We start from the raw sequence: 16,996 nt of genomic DNA on the forward strand, positions 1-16,996 counted from the left end.
ATGCAGGATTCAAACTTACCAATACTCTGACTTTGGCCAAGTTTCTTATCCCCTCCTCCTTAGTTTTTCCATATGTAAAATGGGCATTAAGTTTCATAGGTTATTTGGTTGATTCAATGGAAATAACTTATTCACATAAGTTATACACTGAGTAAGCAAAAATTGCTTATATCATTTTCATTACAGAAAAACTTTGAAACTAACCTAAATATTTTAAAAAACTAAGAATCTATTAAAGCTAATGAATGTAAGTTCACTGGGACAAAGGTTTGCATGTTTTGTTCACTGCTGTACCCCCAGTGCCTACCACCAGCACACAGTAGATATTTATTGAATAAATGAATGCACTAGAGAACTTTAATGTGGATTTATTAAACTACAGAAACCAATGAAGATATAATTATCACCTACTTTAAATGGTTTTCTTACCTGTAAGAACCCAGGTAACAAGTCTGCAAAATGTTTGAACAGTGCAACATTATGCTCATTTGCAAGTATAAATGCAGCTGTAGCTCTAGCAGATAGTGTTCGGATCTAAAAATGGAGAGTAAAAAATGTCAAACATGAGACATCTGATGGATGCAAGTTCAAGTTTTCTTACTCAAGATTAAATTTTTCTTTATCAGTAAAACTAGTATTTATATTTTAAAGTATTAACGACAACCTCTAAATACATAATTTCTTTCACAAGTTAGATGTTACCTTAAATTAGGTGTTAATATTAAGGAAACTGAAATGATTTACCGATGGATGTTCCTGATCTTGCATACACTGAACTAACATCCGTTTGATGACGTCTAAATAGTGCTGCTGTTGGTTCCCAAAAATTCCAGGAAAGTTCCTAAAAAACGATTCAAAGCAGTTTTTAAAAACTACATTACATCTGCCCTGGCCAGGTAGCTTAGTTGGTTAGGGTGTCGTCCCAATACCGCAAGGTTGTGGGTTCAATCTGTGGTCAGGGCACAAACAAGAATCAATCAATGAATGCATAAATAAGTGGAAAACCAAACTGATGCTTCTCTCTCTCTCTCCCTTCCCCTCTCTAATATCAATCAATATATAAAAAGTAAACAAAAACAAAATTACATTACATCTTAGTAAAGTGTCAACTAGAATATCGAATTGAATGTCTACCTGACTCAAAAGTGTGTACTAATCCTTAAGGTTGAAAAATACCATCCCTCCAAGCAATCTTCTTTTGGGGCTGGGTGAATGGAAACAAGCATAGCAGAGATTAGTCTGGGAGTAGGGAGGAGACCCAAGTACATACGACTCAGCCACCCATCCCAGCCCAATGCTTTATTCTTAAGCTCTGTCTCAGTGGAAAGCTAACTTAGAGAGCAGGATGGGACAAGAGCAACCAGTTTCAGATGATAGCTGTAGTAACCATGCTTTCTAACAACTTGCTCCTAGTCTTGGTGATCCGGGGTAGTTTAAGTTCTGCTCTACTTTAAATTAGGTAGATAAACTAAATACTTTTACTTAATTCTCAACTCTGTATTATTGGTATAAATAAAATACATTTGACAAAGAAAGGAGGAAATGGTGTTAATCTACCCTTCAGATTAACACCTCTTCAGATGCTCAAGGTATATCTTATTGAAAAAAATGTAAATGACCTTTAAAAGTTATAAATCCAATTATATTTTAAATATACTACACTGTGTAACATGGTAGGGCAAAATTTTTCTTAATGCAGAGTTATTGCATTCTAAACTTTGATCATCTGCTTATAAACACACAGCAGTTTATTAAAATATTACATTTTTATAAAGCTTGACCATAGAAGGCCCAGAAAACTGGAGATTCATGGGCATTTTCTTTCTCTTCTTCAAGATGCCATTACTAAAGCAGCTTTCTAAAAGCTACATTTAGTACTGTGTCAATCTCCAAATAAAGCAGAAAAAACAGTTCCAGAAATTTTTTTAGAATCATAAAAAACAAAGTAAAAAATAAAGCTCCAGAGAACACTTGTATACAACCAAGGATGATAATATGAAATAAAAAGCTTTGTTTTTTCAGTTTTTTATTTCCTACACAAATACAAATCTTATCTGAAGACATTATTTTAAGTCTAAAAAGTTAGACTAAAAAAATCAGAATGTGCTTGGCATATTCATGACATTAACACTTTCAAAAAAATTAGATCAATGTATATACCAGAAAATGTGAAGGGCAGCTTCCCGTAGTCCCATATTTTGAGAGCTGACTGAATCAAAAAGGAACTTCAAACCTTCAGGCCATTGGTTGTTACCATCCTCATCTAAAAGTAAAGAAATCCAGGCATAAAGGGTGTAAGTCAAAACTTGTAATCATTAAGGGTAAATCCTTTCATTATAAGCCTCATTCAAAACATGTAGCTGTAGAAAATGTCATTTGCTCTATATTTAAAAGAAAAAATTCCAATACAATTAGGTTCTTTAACCTAAAAATGAAATGATAATCTTGTAAAAAGCAATTGTTGTTTATATTTGGGTTACATATGTGCAGATATTAAAAGTGGTGATTTCTAAGGAGTGGGATTTGGAGAAAAGGCATCACTATGACTATTTGGCTGAATCTTTTATTTATACTATTGTTATTAGAGTTTAAAAAGCAGGCAAAGCTAATAATGTATGGTAACAAGGTCTTAAAACCAAAATAATTACTACTTTCAAACTGGAGAAGATATGGGAGTGGGAATCCCAGGATCCAGAGCAGGGTGCTCATGATTTCCAGTTTTAACCGCTACGAGATTTTACCAATGTGTTTACTTTTAAACAAGATTTTAAAATATAGAATTTTTGTGGTATTTTGTAATAAAAATAAGCAACCACAAAAATATACTGTATTAGTTAAGAAACTCACTGGTTATACTCTTACAAAAAACTTAAGAGTTGTAGACCTTGCAACTGCACTTTTTCTTGTTAGAAATTTCCCTCCATATTTGCTGAGCTTTTCTGAAATGAATACTACTTAGCTGACATTAAGAAAAATACCCTTCATCTGTTCCTTCAACATAAAGATGATGCTTTGAGGGGGAATAAAATAGTTGCTTAAAAAAACAAACAGAACTATGGCCCTGACCAGGTAGCTCAGTTGGTTAGAGCGTTGTCCCAACATGCTAAGGTTGTGGGTTCAATCCCTGGTCAGGGCACAAACAAAAATCAATCAATGAATGCATAAATAAGTGGAACAACAAACTGATTTCTCTCAACTCAATAAATTAAATTTTTAAAAATACTATGAAGAGAACACTTTGAAACATTTTGAAAATGTTTTTATTATTACATGATTGAGTTAAAAAATAATGCCACCTATAAAAATTCTTTCTGTACACTTAAAGCATTTAAAAATAGAATTTTCTAAGTTTTTTAAACAATTCAAAATTAAGAGTTTCACCCTGGCCAGTGTGGCTCAGTTGGCTGGAGTGTCATTCCATGCACTGAAAGGTCTTGGGTTCGATTCCCGGTTGGGGCATGTACAGGAGGCAATGCATAGATGTTTCTCTCCCTCCCTTCCTCTCTCTCTAAAATCAATTAAAAAAAAAAATTGAGTTTCAGTAGGTTTTGAATTTTCTTAGTAGTTGAGACTAAAGAATTGGTGTTATGATTTATTAGCACAACCAACAATGTTCTGCCATTTAGCCCTTATCTTAGTGAGGTATCCTTTTCAACCTTTAAAAATGTCACCTGCCTGGCAGGCATGGCTCTGTGGTTGAGTGTAGACCTATGAACCAGGAGGTCATGGTTCGATGCCTGGTCAGGGCATATGCTCAGTTTTGGGCTAGATCCCCTGTAGGGGACATGCATGAGGCAGCCAATAACTCTCTCTCATCATTGATGTTTCTACCATTCTCTCCCTCTCCATTCCTCTCTCATATCAATAATAATAAAAAATTCCCATTAAAAAAGCCACCTAAATGAATTAAGTCTAAAATCACATTTATGAATCAGTAAACCCCCCCCCAAAACCAAAGAATATTCAATTACATTATTAATATTTTTTTGAGTGACCAAAAAATTTTGACTGTTGATAAAATGCAATTTTAGATGTTTTCCTTTTATCTCATCTTTTAAAAATACTTTTGGGCCTGGCTGGGCATGGCTCAGCGGTTGAGCATCAATTGACCTAGGATCCAGATGATAGCGGTTACATTCCCAGTAAGGACACATGCTCAGGTTGAGGGCTTGATCCCCAGCTGGAGGAGCGCAGGAGGCAGCCAATCAATGACGAGTCTCTCATTATTGATGATTCTATCTCTCTCTCTCTCCCTTCCTCTCTCTGAAATCAATAAAGATATATTAAAAAAAAACCTCAGGTATTTTATAACATAAATAGTATAGTAGTATAATAGCATATACACATAATTTATAAATACACAAATGTAACAGCAAAAGCACCTGGATTCCACTGAATTCTACTTGTATTGGCAAGTCTATAATGCAGGTTATAAGTCAGACTATGCTTTCAAAACTTTACAGATTAAGGGGGAACAATACCAACAATTTTCAAGCAAACTACAAAATTAATTCTCCATATGAATGTTTTAAAGACCAATGGTAAGTATGACTGCACTTCACTAACATTTGTAATTTTTGGCTCTAAATAGAGAATCTATAATCACTCTCATTCTGAACAGAATAAATGGTACTCAGGCACTTGGGAATTTTCCTCTCAAGATTCCACTTAAAAAAAAAAAAAAAAAAAAGAATATACACCTGACCCTTGAACAATGTGGGAGTTAGGGGTACTGGCCCCCAACACAATAGAAACTGCAATTAACTTTTGACTCCCTCCAAACTTAATCTATCTCGCAGTATCTGCAGGGGATTGATTCCAGGACCAGTGTTTGGTAACAAAATCCTTGGATGCTCAAGTCCCTTATGTAAAATGGTGTAGAACAATGCATACAGTCAACCCTCTGCATCCAGACTCCCAACAGCGAATTGAAAAAAGTACAGGCATTTATTGCTAAATAAATAAATAAATAAATAAATAAATAAATAAATAAATATTTCCATACAAATGGACACATGCAGTTTGAACCCATGTTGTTCAAGTGTCAAGTGTGTTCATTTTCTTTTATAATACAATAATAAATGCACTTGCATACACACCTATTAAATTTCTGGCCAGCTCTGCAGCAATATCACAAATTTTCTTCCTCATGCTAGACTGTGTTTCCATTTGAATAATCATTAGTAGTTCACTCTTGATGGCAGTCTGGACATCAGAAGGAAGAGTTGGGTAGACTTCATCAAACGCAGAGGACAAAAGACGTCTTAGGAGAACAGCAGCCATTTGTCTAGCCTATAAATAGATAACATGGTTAATAGTTAGTGTCTTACTAGAGAAAAAAAATTTCCAACAAACTAGATTCACTCTACCATTTATGTATTTCACCAGTCCATTTTAAAAATTCATTCTGAAAGCATTGTATTAGATTTTGTAAAAATTGGTAAAATACATAGTTATTTCTAATCACATTAGCGTACTGTATATAAAATGCTACACAAAAGCTATTTTTGTTTACAGCTGAGGAAAAGACCTGAACATATTAGATCTCAAATAGGAACACATATCACAGCAGTGATAAACGTGTTTAAAATTCCTACTTTTAATACATTCATTGTGGGGAGTAACAGGTCTGAATATAAATTGCAAACCCTGTAATGATCTTTTCCTACTTCTCTATTTTGCTCTCATTCTAGTATCTGAAGTGCCTTTCCCACATAATCTTATACTTTTGACTCTTGGCTTATCTTGCTATATTACTGGCCTTTCATTAACCTCTAAGATAAAACGCTATCAAAGCTATTTATCTTTATGCTTCATTCATGCAAACAAATATTACAAGTTCCCAACACCTAAAAAGAGATAATCAATCTCAATATGTATATTATTATCCCATTTTCACGCCTGTAGAATTTATTTAAGTTTGGTGTTTTCTGTATAACATTCCTTTGGATTATCAAAAGAAAATTTGACACAACACTAAATTCTAAAATTTGATCATATTAAATCAATATGCCACTGGAAATATATGTATATATATTTTAATATATCTTTATTGACTTCAGAGAAAGGAAGGGAGAGGGAGAAAGAGACAGAAACATCAATGATGAGTCATTGAGCCCGGCTGGGCGTGGCTCAGCGGTTGAGCGTCGACCTGGGATCCAGGCGATCAGGGTTTGATTCCTGGTCAGGGCACATGCCCGGGTTGCAGGCTGCAGCCGATCAATGACTCTCTCTCATCATTGATGTTTCTGCCTCTCTCTCTCCCTCTCCTTTCCTCTCTCTGAAATTAATAAAGATATATTAAAAGAAATAATAATAATGATGAGTCATTGATCTGCTGCAGCCCGCAACGCAGGCATGTGCCCTGACAAGGAATCGAACCCCAATCTCCTGGATCCTAGGTCCATGCTCAACTGCTGAGCCATGCCTGGCTGGGCATGCCACTGGAAATATTAAACCCAATTATTCATGTTCTTTTTCTTTTCTGGGCTGCAGCTATTCATTACCAAATTACTTTGGGGCTATAATCAACAAAAAAGGTTAGGCTATACAAATAAAGGTTGCCAATTTTTTTCTCCTTTTACTTTTCATTGAGAAATCTTTTCATTTGAACTACTTTGGGCAGACGGCAAACTTATTAATAAATTCATGCTCTAGAAAGATTCAAAGTGGTTAAAATCCCCATACAAGTGGCTGAAATTTGTGCAATTCTCGCACAAACACTGAAAATTGTATGAAGCCAAAATCAAAATGCTGAGGCCAGTTCACAATCATCATCTAATTCCTAAATCAAACCAAATTTTAAATGGGGTTCAATATAGGTGGGGTTTGTTTTTTTTAACCCTCATGAGGAAGGGAGAAATGTGGATGTAAGAGACAGATTGGTTGTGTGGTGCCTCCACACTGGACAAGACTGGAGATCAAACTGGCAACCTTTTGGTGGGGGAGATGATGCTCCAATCAACTGAGCCACCTGGTCAGGGCTCAAAACAGGTTTTTTTTAAATAAAATTCTACAATTTTCATATTATTATTTTCAGCTTTAAAAAATTTGTCTTGTAGCGGTGTGCTCTCCCTTTGGGGAGCATGCTCATGCCTTTCCCCTCCCCCTCCTTCTTCCCAAGTACCTTACCTTTGCCTTTCTCTCTCCTAAGCTCCAAGGGCCCTTTTTTTGCTTCTGTAATTTATCTCCTGAGCCTACATAGCCCAGCTGGCTCACTTCTACTACCTCTTTAACTTTCCAAATAAACTTTCTCTTATAATTTGGAAAAAAAAAAAGTCTCATAGCTAACTCGCATCTATCTTCAGGAATAGTCAACTTTTTAGAGATTTAAGTTACCTTATATTTGTTCATATTTGACATTCATTTTGAATTAAGAAAAAAAAAAATTTTACAAAGGTGAACAAGCATCTTTTGTCATTTACTTTTAAAAACCAGGGTATGTTTATACTCTTTTCTAAGTGTTATCAGAGAATATTAAATAGCCAATTTAAAGTCAAGTGTATTACTGTGTAGAAGTTCAGTGTGACTTCATTTCCATCACGTGTCAATATAAGCATTTTACATATAGTATGACTGTTAATAAAGCAGTCTCACTTTACAAATTCTAAGAGCATTTCATAGATGGAGTAAGTTTCTACACTTGGGTATTTTGATGTTTTTTCCAAAATAAACAGAATATTCAATTAACATTCAATGCTATATAGAGGTATTACTTTGGGGAAGAAAAAAATTAGTTGTAAATACATAGAAAAGCAGTAAGAAACTATAAATTTGATTTGGTACAATAACTAGGTAATTTGCTAAAAGCCATGATGTTAAAAGGACTCTACAAAGTGTCTTTTGTTCCCTAAACATCTTTATTGTACATATTCTTCTTCTTCATTTAGAGACAGCCATAAGGATAACATTTTTAAAGATAGATAAAAAGTATTTTTCAGAATCATCTGGCAACACGCTAAAACAATGAATGAATGAAATTTCCTCCTTTAGAATCAACTGTTTCAAGGAAGAACTTTTTTTTTAACAGCTACAGAAATCACTTATATTTAATAATTTCCACATAATTATTTTTAAAATATTAACTTTTAAATGTCCTGGACACATCATCTGACATGGGGGAGGGGGAGGGGGGATTCTCATTCTTAACATGAGTACTTCAAAAATTTTAACTCCAAATAGTTTTTAGCAAATAAGAAGTTCAAAATTCTGGTAATGTCTATGCAGTAGACAACAGTTCTCACAATCCACTTTGACCACCATCTAATATCCAACTTGTTTTGTAAGAATATATTCTCGAATATTATACTACCTCCTCAGCAGCTGTAGTATTTCTGATGGCCTGTAAGAGGAATGTGATCTTTGACTGGCCTGGGATATTCTCATAGGTTTCCTAGATGAAAAAGAAAAACATGAAAGGTTAGAAAACTTCATGAGAACACCAGTGAAAAGAAATGAAGGCTGGGAAAGATCCATGTATAGGAAGTCATATAATCTAGGTCTGGTGTTAAAATTTCCTCCTGTAACATAAAATATATTTCAGATAGGTTAGGAAAGAAAAGAGGTTCAAGGAATTACTTATCAAGTTCCTTTCTACCATTATCTCTTAGATTTTTTGATGTGTGCTCACATTTCCACAACTTTTGCTTCACTGATTAACAATACTCAAGGCCTAGGAATGTGTTAAGTGTGACTTGAGCTACCATGCTGCAGAGTAAGTGGTCACTATCTCCTTAGATCATGGAAAACTGGTTATCTTGTTAACATTTTTTAGATCAGAAGATGTGGAACTGGTTCAAATGAGTACTTAAAACTACCAGAGAGACATACCTCAGATGAAGCAAGTCAGAGAAAGGGAAAGAAAGTATTCAAATTTTTTATTCTACCTTTTCTTTCAAGCAAAGATTATACTAAAATCGTATTATACACACAAATAAATAAGTGCAGTCTGAAGAAATTTAGCCAGGAGACTTTACTAGACCTAGAAATCTAGGTTTTGAGACTCAGGACACTTTTCTCCTTCATTTACAATGTAAAATGAGAGCAAATTGGTTAACAACAAAAACTAGGTTGACACCAAGTATGCGACGTCTACAAAATTAAGTGGAAGTATAGATTCAAGTGCATGTATAAAAATTATAACAGCAGCCTTTTATTGTGGAAAAGAAACCATTTTAATTTAAGTACACTTTGAATTGTTTTCCCTAAGAAGCCTCTTTAACTGATGGACTAGAATTGGCAATAAGTAAATAAGTAAAGATAGTCCACTCTGATGTACCCACTTTAAGGGTCTAATGTAGATAACATGTTAATTTCTTAGCAGTCTAAGTTCAAAGAGCTTGTCTGCTCTCTAACAGCTACCACCCCCTAAATTTTACCTGGTTTCTCTAGACAGAAGTGACAAGAACAGAATAGGAAAGCAGGGCTTCTCTGAATCCACATCTATCTTACACCTTTTATTAAGTGCTTGCTCCATGGCATCCTTGAGATACTAACAGACAAAAAAATAAGGCTCAGAAGTTAAATGACTTGCCCAAGGTAGACCTTGGTCTTCTGAGGACAACTGTACTCAAAATCTCCCTGGCACTAAATGCTCTCTGGGTTTCACCCCTGGGGGCTGACTCCACCAAACAGCCAGTTCTATTTATGCAGTGCTACATAGTCTTCAAATTTCTCAAACATATCTCAATCTGGGGAATAACACAGTTGGGAGAAAGGAGAATTCAATATCTTCGGATAACCTCATGTTCCTCTCAAGTATACAAGCACATAGGAACATAACAATGCTGAAAACTGTAGCACAAAGCAGTCCCAGCTGAGGAGAGAAGATGGTTTGAATTTATTTATCCAGAAATGAGATAATTTATGTAAAAGTATTCACAAGATTGCAAAAATGGATATGGTACCTTGAGGTTTTTCACTTAATCTTTATCAAAGCAACTAAAAAACCAATATAGCCTTTGCATTCAAACATCTCTCACAGTACACTAAAAATGTCTTTTTATTCCTTGTATCTAGATTAGCCCCTGATGTATGGTAGATGCTATAAATGTTTAACCCTTAAGACTCCAGTGGCTAAACTGTTTTGGGGAAAAAAGTTCTTTATTAGTATAGCACTCTCAGAAAATGTTATAGCTTTGGCTGGTTTGCTCAGTGATTAAAGCATTGGCCTGCAGACTGAAGGGTCCCAGGTTTGAGTTTGATGGAAAAAATGTCCTCGGGTGAGGGGAAAAAAACCAAACCTGTTATAAACTTTGATGATCTCTACCCTTAGCCCGGCTGAGACTATTAGTGCTGGTTAACCTACGCTAATTCTAATAGAGACTTATTAAGTAAAATATTAAACTCTATTCCATTATAAATTAGAAATCAAAGAAGAGTTTAGTATGAGTGACATCTGACTCCTAAGAAAAGGTTCTCCCATTTGATCTGTTCCACTGCAGCAATCCAGATATAGTATTACAAAACATGGGTCAAGGATAATAGTTTGACAAAAAGAACACAGCTTTAAAATCTGGTGTAACTTTTCTCCCTGGCTGGGAGGCTCAGTTGGGTGAAGCATTGTCCTGTACACCAAAAAGTGGCAAATTTGATTCCCAGTCAGGGCACATACCCAGGTTGCAGGTTTGATCCCTGGTCTGGGTGCACATAAGCGGCAACCAATTGATGTTTTTCTCTCTCTCTAATCAAATCAAATCAATTAAAAAAACACACCGCACACCATATGCCCTCGGGTGAGGATTTAAAAAATAATTACTAATAAATAAATAAAGTGTATCTTTTTCTTAGCCTAAGCAGACTGAGTTCCACAAAGACAGGTATGGTACCTTTTCCTCTTTATATTTCCGGCACCTAACACATTAGAGTATGAAGAATATTTCTAAGACTATTCCTAGAGCCCAGGCAGGTTCAATGAATGTTACCAGTGTCATGGCAAATAAAACTTCGATTCCATTTGTTGTACATGCACAATCACACAATGTAAAGCAAATTATACCTCCCACCTTCCCTGACCACAAAGGAGACATGCTAACAAACTTATCTCACTCATTCCATAAATATTTAGAGAACCTCCCTTGTGAATGGATGCATGAGAGACAACTTTTACCTAGTAAACACCTTGGTTCCTCAAAAATCAGGTGTATTTTTCAATGTTACCCTCCTTCAATTCAAATCTCATTAATGAAATTCTATATTAGAATCAGTGAGGTACAAAGTCAGTGGAAAAAATTTATTAGCCCTAGCTGGGTTTCTCAGTTGGTTTCCCACACACCAAAAGGGCATGGGTTTGACCCGTCGGGGTGCACATGAGAGGCAACCAATCAATGTTTCTCTTTCTCTCTCCCTTTCTCTCTAAAAAGCAATAAAAAAATATCCTTGAGTGAGCATTAAAAAGAAATTAATAAAAATATAAAATCCATGCATATCATTGATAAAATATTTCATATAAAAATGTCTTCATGAATGCCATGGGTATTTATTTTCGATTACTTGTCAGTTATTTATTCAATTGTTCATTCATGTGATTGTATTTTGATACAAGGACATTTAAATAATTTCTTCAAATATCGTAAACATTTTTTTGGTAAAGTTAAAGAGAAAAATCCTTGAAGATTTTTTAATAGAAGATATAGAGACTACCCAATGGTTTATACAATGGAAAAAGTTTTAAAACTGAAGTTTTGAAGCCCTTCAATGATTTCAGCAATTACAATAAATGATTCTTTTATTACACTTGATTTCATATTTGAATATAAAATAAGTCACCTTAGTCAAGTTTGCTATTTATGTGTCAACTAAGTATTTTTATTTTGATTGAGTAAATTACAAAGATATTTCCTGAGCTCTTGCTAAGCCTTTAGGTAAAAAAAAAATTTCTGTATTTGTTATATCAGGCTGTCATTTCATAACACAAAAAAGGGGTATTGAGGCACTATTATGTGCAGTCATTTCTTTTTTCAAATAATACTTTGCTTTCATTACAGACTAGCTTAGTACTATGTTTTATGGTGCCAACGAGCTTCCCCTGTAACATTTACCTTTTTGTGGGTCAAATTAAGAAAATTCTGTATTATAATACTTCACATATTAATATATCCTAAGGATATACTAAAAAAGTAAAAGTACAGTATTTGAATGTTTTCACTAGGAGTAAAGAGACTAAGAAAACAACGGTACTTATTTTCGATTGTTCTATATGAGAAAATGTGCTGAATGCTACTAACTATCCCCAAAGTGATGGAAGTGATAAAAGATTTACAACAGGCACCAACTGGAATTCAAGCTGAACCAGACACATATTTTGTTCAACAGGAGAGAGGTTTCCCACTACACTTGACAATAGAGACTTAAGCAACTGGAGGGAAGAGGCAGATTTAAACTAGTTTACTAATTACAATGCTGTTCTGCTTTGCAACACATGAAAATTCTATTATGGGTTGGGATTAAGAACTTATTTCTATGGAAAAATTACCTCTAGAGTTAGCAGAAAGTATTAAAATGCTTTAATAGCCATCGTCACATCCCACTGACAGGAGTGCAAGTTGATGCAACTAATAAATGCATACTACTTCTAAAGACAAATGCTATTTTTAAGTATTCTACAAATAAACCTGGCAAAGTCTGAAAAGATAGGGATACATGTACTCCTATGTATAGTGCTGTTTTCAAGAGCAGGACACTGGAAATCTCAATGTACATTCATAGAGGACTGGTTGCATAAGTAACACGTCCACAGGATGGAATACCACACAGCTGCTTTAACAAAACCTATGTGACAATGTGAAATATATTGAGTGAAACATTCAAGGTGCACAATAATATGTGTACTAGAAACCCATTTATGTAAAAATGAATATATATATGCTTATAAAGCTATTTCAGGGATGATTCACAAGACACTCAAAAGTGGTTACCTTCAGAGAATGAGATAAAAAACTATTTGCACCATTTGAATTTTTACCCTGAACAGGTATTATATGTATAATAAATCAATCAAAGTCATTAGGATAAATAGTTGTTTAACGTGCCTTTTTATATAGAACTGAACTTCCAGCGGGTATACTTTGCGAGTTATAAAACGACTAAGTGTAACCAGCATTCCTAAATCTATTCAAAACCCATTAACAACACTGTGATTTTAAAGACAACTATAAATCTTTAAATGAATCCACAGGAGGACTTGTCCCCAGTTTCATTAGCTATATGCAATATAAATGTTTACTCTGTAAAAACATCTGGCTGAACATCTTTCACTGAATCATAGAAATCTTTGATCACAAGGCGGCAAAGAACTCCGTATATAATCAAGTTTGAAGATAGGCTCTGATAATGCACTTAAAAGAAACTGGAAAGTTTCTGCCCTTCTCTTGAAGTGTCTCAAATAAACTGTGGTCTCAACACTGACAGTACAGCATAAGTCTTATATTGAACCAAGTGTGTCTTAACTGCTACTTGGTAAATGAACTTGCAGATACATTTGAAATACTGTCTTTTGAAACTATATCACAGCTCCACATTTTGGAGGCCAGGAGCCAGAGGTGGTTAAAAAACGAGATTCAGGTTAGATTTAATGAAATTAAAGACTTAAAACATATGACATTTGCCCAGTTAAACAACGGAAGTCCCAGGATATCCCATTTATGTTATGAGACCACAAATCTCTAGAGATCAAAGATTTCTCTGAAGAAAAAGCAAAGTAAGGTGAGAGCTGTTTAGGTAACTTCACAAGACTGTACGAGAGGTGGGAAATCCTGGTATTAGGAACTTAGACAAGAGACAGAGGACTAAATGGAAATAAGTGGAAAGAAGGCGAAAGGACGAGGCACACATTTCAAAAGGAGAGGTAGGGAATGGAGGGGCAGATGGTAGCTTAGAGGGTGCAGCAGAGAAGCAGGGGTGACGGGTCAGGTAGCAGAACAGGGTTTGGGAAACCAAGAAGGTAGAACTGGGTGGATACCACGGAGGAGGGCGGGGAAAGTTCCCACTGGAGAAAGCGGGAAAGGGGCGACGGGAGCCTAGGGGTTCGCCCCACACCCCTCCCCGCCGCCCGGCTTCCCCATCTGGGCTGGGGCAGTACGTCAGCAGCGGTCGCACGTGTGTGCTAGGGGCGGCGGGGAGGAAACTGGCGCCCGGCCCCGCGGCTGCAAGAGTCGGAAGGGCCCCGGGGCACCGCCGGGAGCCTTGCGCCGCCTCACACGTGGGATGAGCAGCCGCCGCCCGCCGGGCCCGGCCTGCGCCGCCGCGGCTGGGCGGCCGAGGCCCGGTGTGGCCGTGTCGCGGGAAGGGTCGGCGCGCCGGACGGGGCAAGGAGTGTGGGCGACCAGCTCTCTTACCTCTGCCTGTTTCCGGACCACATTGTCGGGGCTGAGCAGGTTTCCCAAGAGCAGGTAGAACTGTTGCTGCTCCGCCGCGGCCGCCGCCATTGCGCTAGGCGTGAGAGAGAGAAGGAGGGAGGGGAGACAGGAGCCGTGAAGCGCGCTGGCGGGCGGGCGGGCGGGCGGGAGGGGCGGGGGCGGGCCCAGCGCGGGGACCGGCACCAGCCGAGCGCGCGGGACTAGGAGGCAAGGAGGGAAAGGGCGGGGCAAAGGGGAAAGGGGAGGACGGGGCGGGGCCTCGTGACCCCTCACCCCGTCACGGCCGCCAGCGTCCGCGCCTCATTGGCTCCGGGCGCGCTGGGCGGGGCCGAAGCCGCCTCCTTGCGAGCCGCGCGGATTGGCCACGCACCCTGCAGTGCCGTCACTGGCGGCGCGTGGCGTGCGCTGGGCTAGGAGTGGGCCGGGCTGGTTCGGGATTTGGCAGCTAACCGCGGCCGGGGCTGCGTTGCGGGGGTGGCGGGAGGAGCTAGCTGGCGGGCCTGGCCGCAGCGAGGGGCTAGAGGCACCGCCAGGGAGGAGGGGCCAGCTCAGAGCGCGGGAGATTTCGGCGCCGCGGGCTGGCCTGCATCATCCTGGCCAGCCCCTCACCGCAGAGCGAGGAGCGCCGCCTCAGGCTGCCCCTTCGGTCCCTGCGATCCCAAACCCCCACGCCCTAGAGAGACAGGTCCTCTGAAACCCACTTCCCACGCCCAGCCTCCCCAAACCCCTCCATCTGCCTGACCCTCTGACCCCCTTCAAGCCGCCCCTTCCTTCCGCTGCGCTCACAGTGACTCACGCCCTGGGCATGCCAGGAAGGAGGGGTTGCTCAGCTGGGGCTCTCCCACCAGGCCTCCTCCCCGGCCCACGGTGTCTGGAGATGTCTATGTAGCGCGCACGCCTCCACTCCCTCCCCACCCCTGGATCCCTGACTATCTCCTTGAATTCCAGGTGTGGGGGTCCTGTTCTTTCAGTGATTGGGGGAAGTTGAGAGAGCCGCCTCCTCCCTAAATTAACAGTGGTTTGTAGGGCTGTAGGGAATCTCTCAAGTGTTTATTGATTCCCACAGGTGCTGGGGGACCCAGAGACCGGATTTAAAGTTGTAGCACACTAACGCATAGATGATGCATCCAATCTTCCTTTACTGCTGCCAAAGGCTGAGTGAGCAGTGTTGAAATGAGCCCCTACTCTGCCCACTACATTGGGCTAAGGTTGACTGGAGAAAATGACGCAATTCATTTTTGCCTCAAAAGGACACATTTCTAATGAGGAGGTTACACATTGGGTGAGATGAAGAATACTACACTTCTGGCAGTCCGTAGTATTTAATTTAGGAAACTTATCTTCTTGTTGACTATTTTGCTGAAGTTCTGCTCTTTGGAAGTCGACTTAAAACATTTGCTTTTAGGTGAATGATTTAAAACCTTGGCTGTACGTTAGAATCTGGGCCACTGTGTCTAGAATCTCTGGACAGAAGCCCTGGGATTCCCATGCAATTGTGATTGCCAGCCAAGATATTTTAAAGGATTCTACTTGATTTGTGGAAAAAACTCACTTAGAAATTTTTAGCTGTGACAGGGATAGGGTTCTCTACAAAAGATCTGCAGACCTATCTTTGTAGAATTGACGTTTCTTAGTTGTGACAATTTGTCATTCTTATAATACATTATTTCTTCAAAGATACCATAATGTGCATTAATTTGGGGTAGTTTTTAATGTGTGTGTGTTAGCATTGGGAATGTCTGGATTTTGAGGAGGCTTTTTCCTCATCTATGGTTATTAAGATTTTGGGAATCACATACTATAAACCACTTTTAATGACTAGGTTACCAGTGAAATAAGATAGTCTCAAGGCTTGCTCAAGAGTGTTGCCTGATCTTCAGTTATTTTTTAACACCTGCTATGGTACATGTTTTTATTGGCAGTGACTGCACAGAGTACATATATTTGTTCAATAATTATTAAATAATAGAAATTCCAATGTAACTCTACAGATTTCAAAATAGGGAGCTTATTTCCCAAGAATAGATAGTAAAAGGTAAAGAACCTTGAACTTGAATGGATTTGGGTCTTTAGTCTCTAGTTATGTGAACTCAGTGAGCACATAATGTCTCTAAACCTCAGTTTCTCATCTATAAAATGGAATAATAATGGCTGTTAAGGTGTGGTATTATTAATCACAAAAATTCTAACATTACATTATACTCGGAAATGAAATGGAGGGGGTAGAAAACTTTGTCTTGCTTATTCCTGATTAACAGTCATTGCCTTGGGCTGATTAACTGTGAATGGCTAGCTCCTGATGCCTGTCCCTTCAGCTTATTAGACCTGACACTACCTCTGTTAAGTTCTGGAGCATCTTTGCTTACAGCATTTAGAACCCCTTGTGAAAAAGGGTGAGGTTGGGAAGATATAAGACTGGACATTTCTCAACTGGTTAATGAATACTAGGTAATTTAGGATGTTTAGTTTTTTTTAATCCTTACTCGATATTTTTGCCATTGCTTTCCAGAGTGGAAGGGAGAGATGGAGCAAGAAAGAAACATTGATGTGAGAGAGACACATCGATTGGTTGCCTCCTGCATGTGCCCCTACCTGGGCCAGGGATCAAGCCTGCAACCGGGGTACATGCCCTTGCTCAGAAT

At 38.3% G+C, this 16,996-nt stretch overlaps 1 protein-coding gene across 1 annotated transcript in view; it reads right to left on the reverse strand.

Annotated features, from left to right (window-relative positions):
- The window catches only part of IPO5 (importin 5), a 46,615-nt gene extending 32,164 nt beyond the window's left edge, over nucleotides 1–14,451 (reverse strand). The window contains exons 1-6 of the mRNA XM_087814262.1: nucleotides 14,334–14,451; nucleotides 8,312–8,392; nucleotides 5,100–5,292; nucleotides 2,161–2,263; nucleotides 745–841; nucleotides 430–534 (exon numbers count right to left, since the gene is read on the reverse strand). Of these exons, the coding sequence (XP_087670388.1) occupies nucleotides 430–534; nucleotides 745–841; nucleotides 2,161–2,263; nucleotides 5,100–5,292; nucleotides 8,312–8,392; nucleotides 14,334–14,423 (669 nt within the window). The 5' untranslated portion in view covers nucleotides 14,424–14,451. The remainder of the gene's footprint in view (nucleotides 1–429; nucleotides 535–744; nucleotides 842–2,160; nucleotides 2,264–5,099; nucleotides 5,293–8,311; nucleotides 8,393–14,333) is intronic.
- Nucleotides 14,452–16,996: the final 2,545 nt, after the last annotated feature.

The sequence above is a fragment of the Miniopterus natalensis genome, chromosome 2 (assembly GCF_054644295.1).
Source record: "Miniopterus natalensis isolate mMinNat1 chromosome 2, mMinNat1.hap1, whole genome shotgun sequence".
Classification (NCBI taxonomy): domain Eukaryota; kingdom Metazoa; phylum Chordata; class Mammalia; order Chiroptera; family Miniopteridae; genus Miniopterus; species Miniopterus natalensis.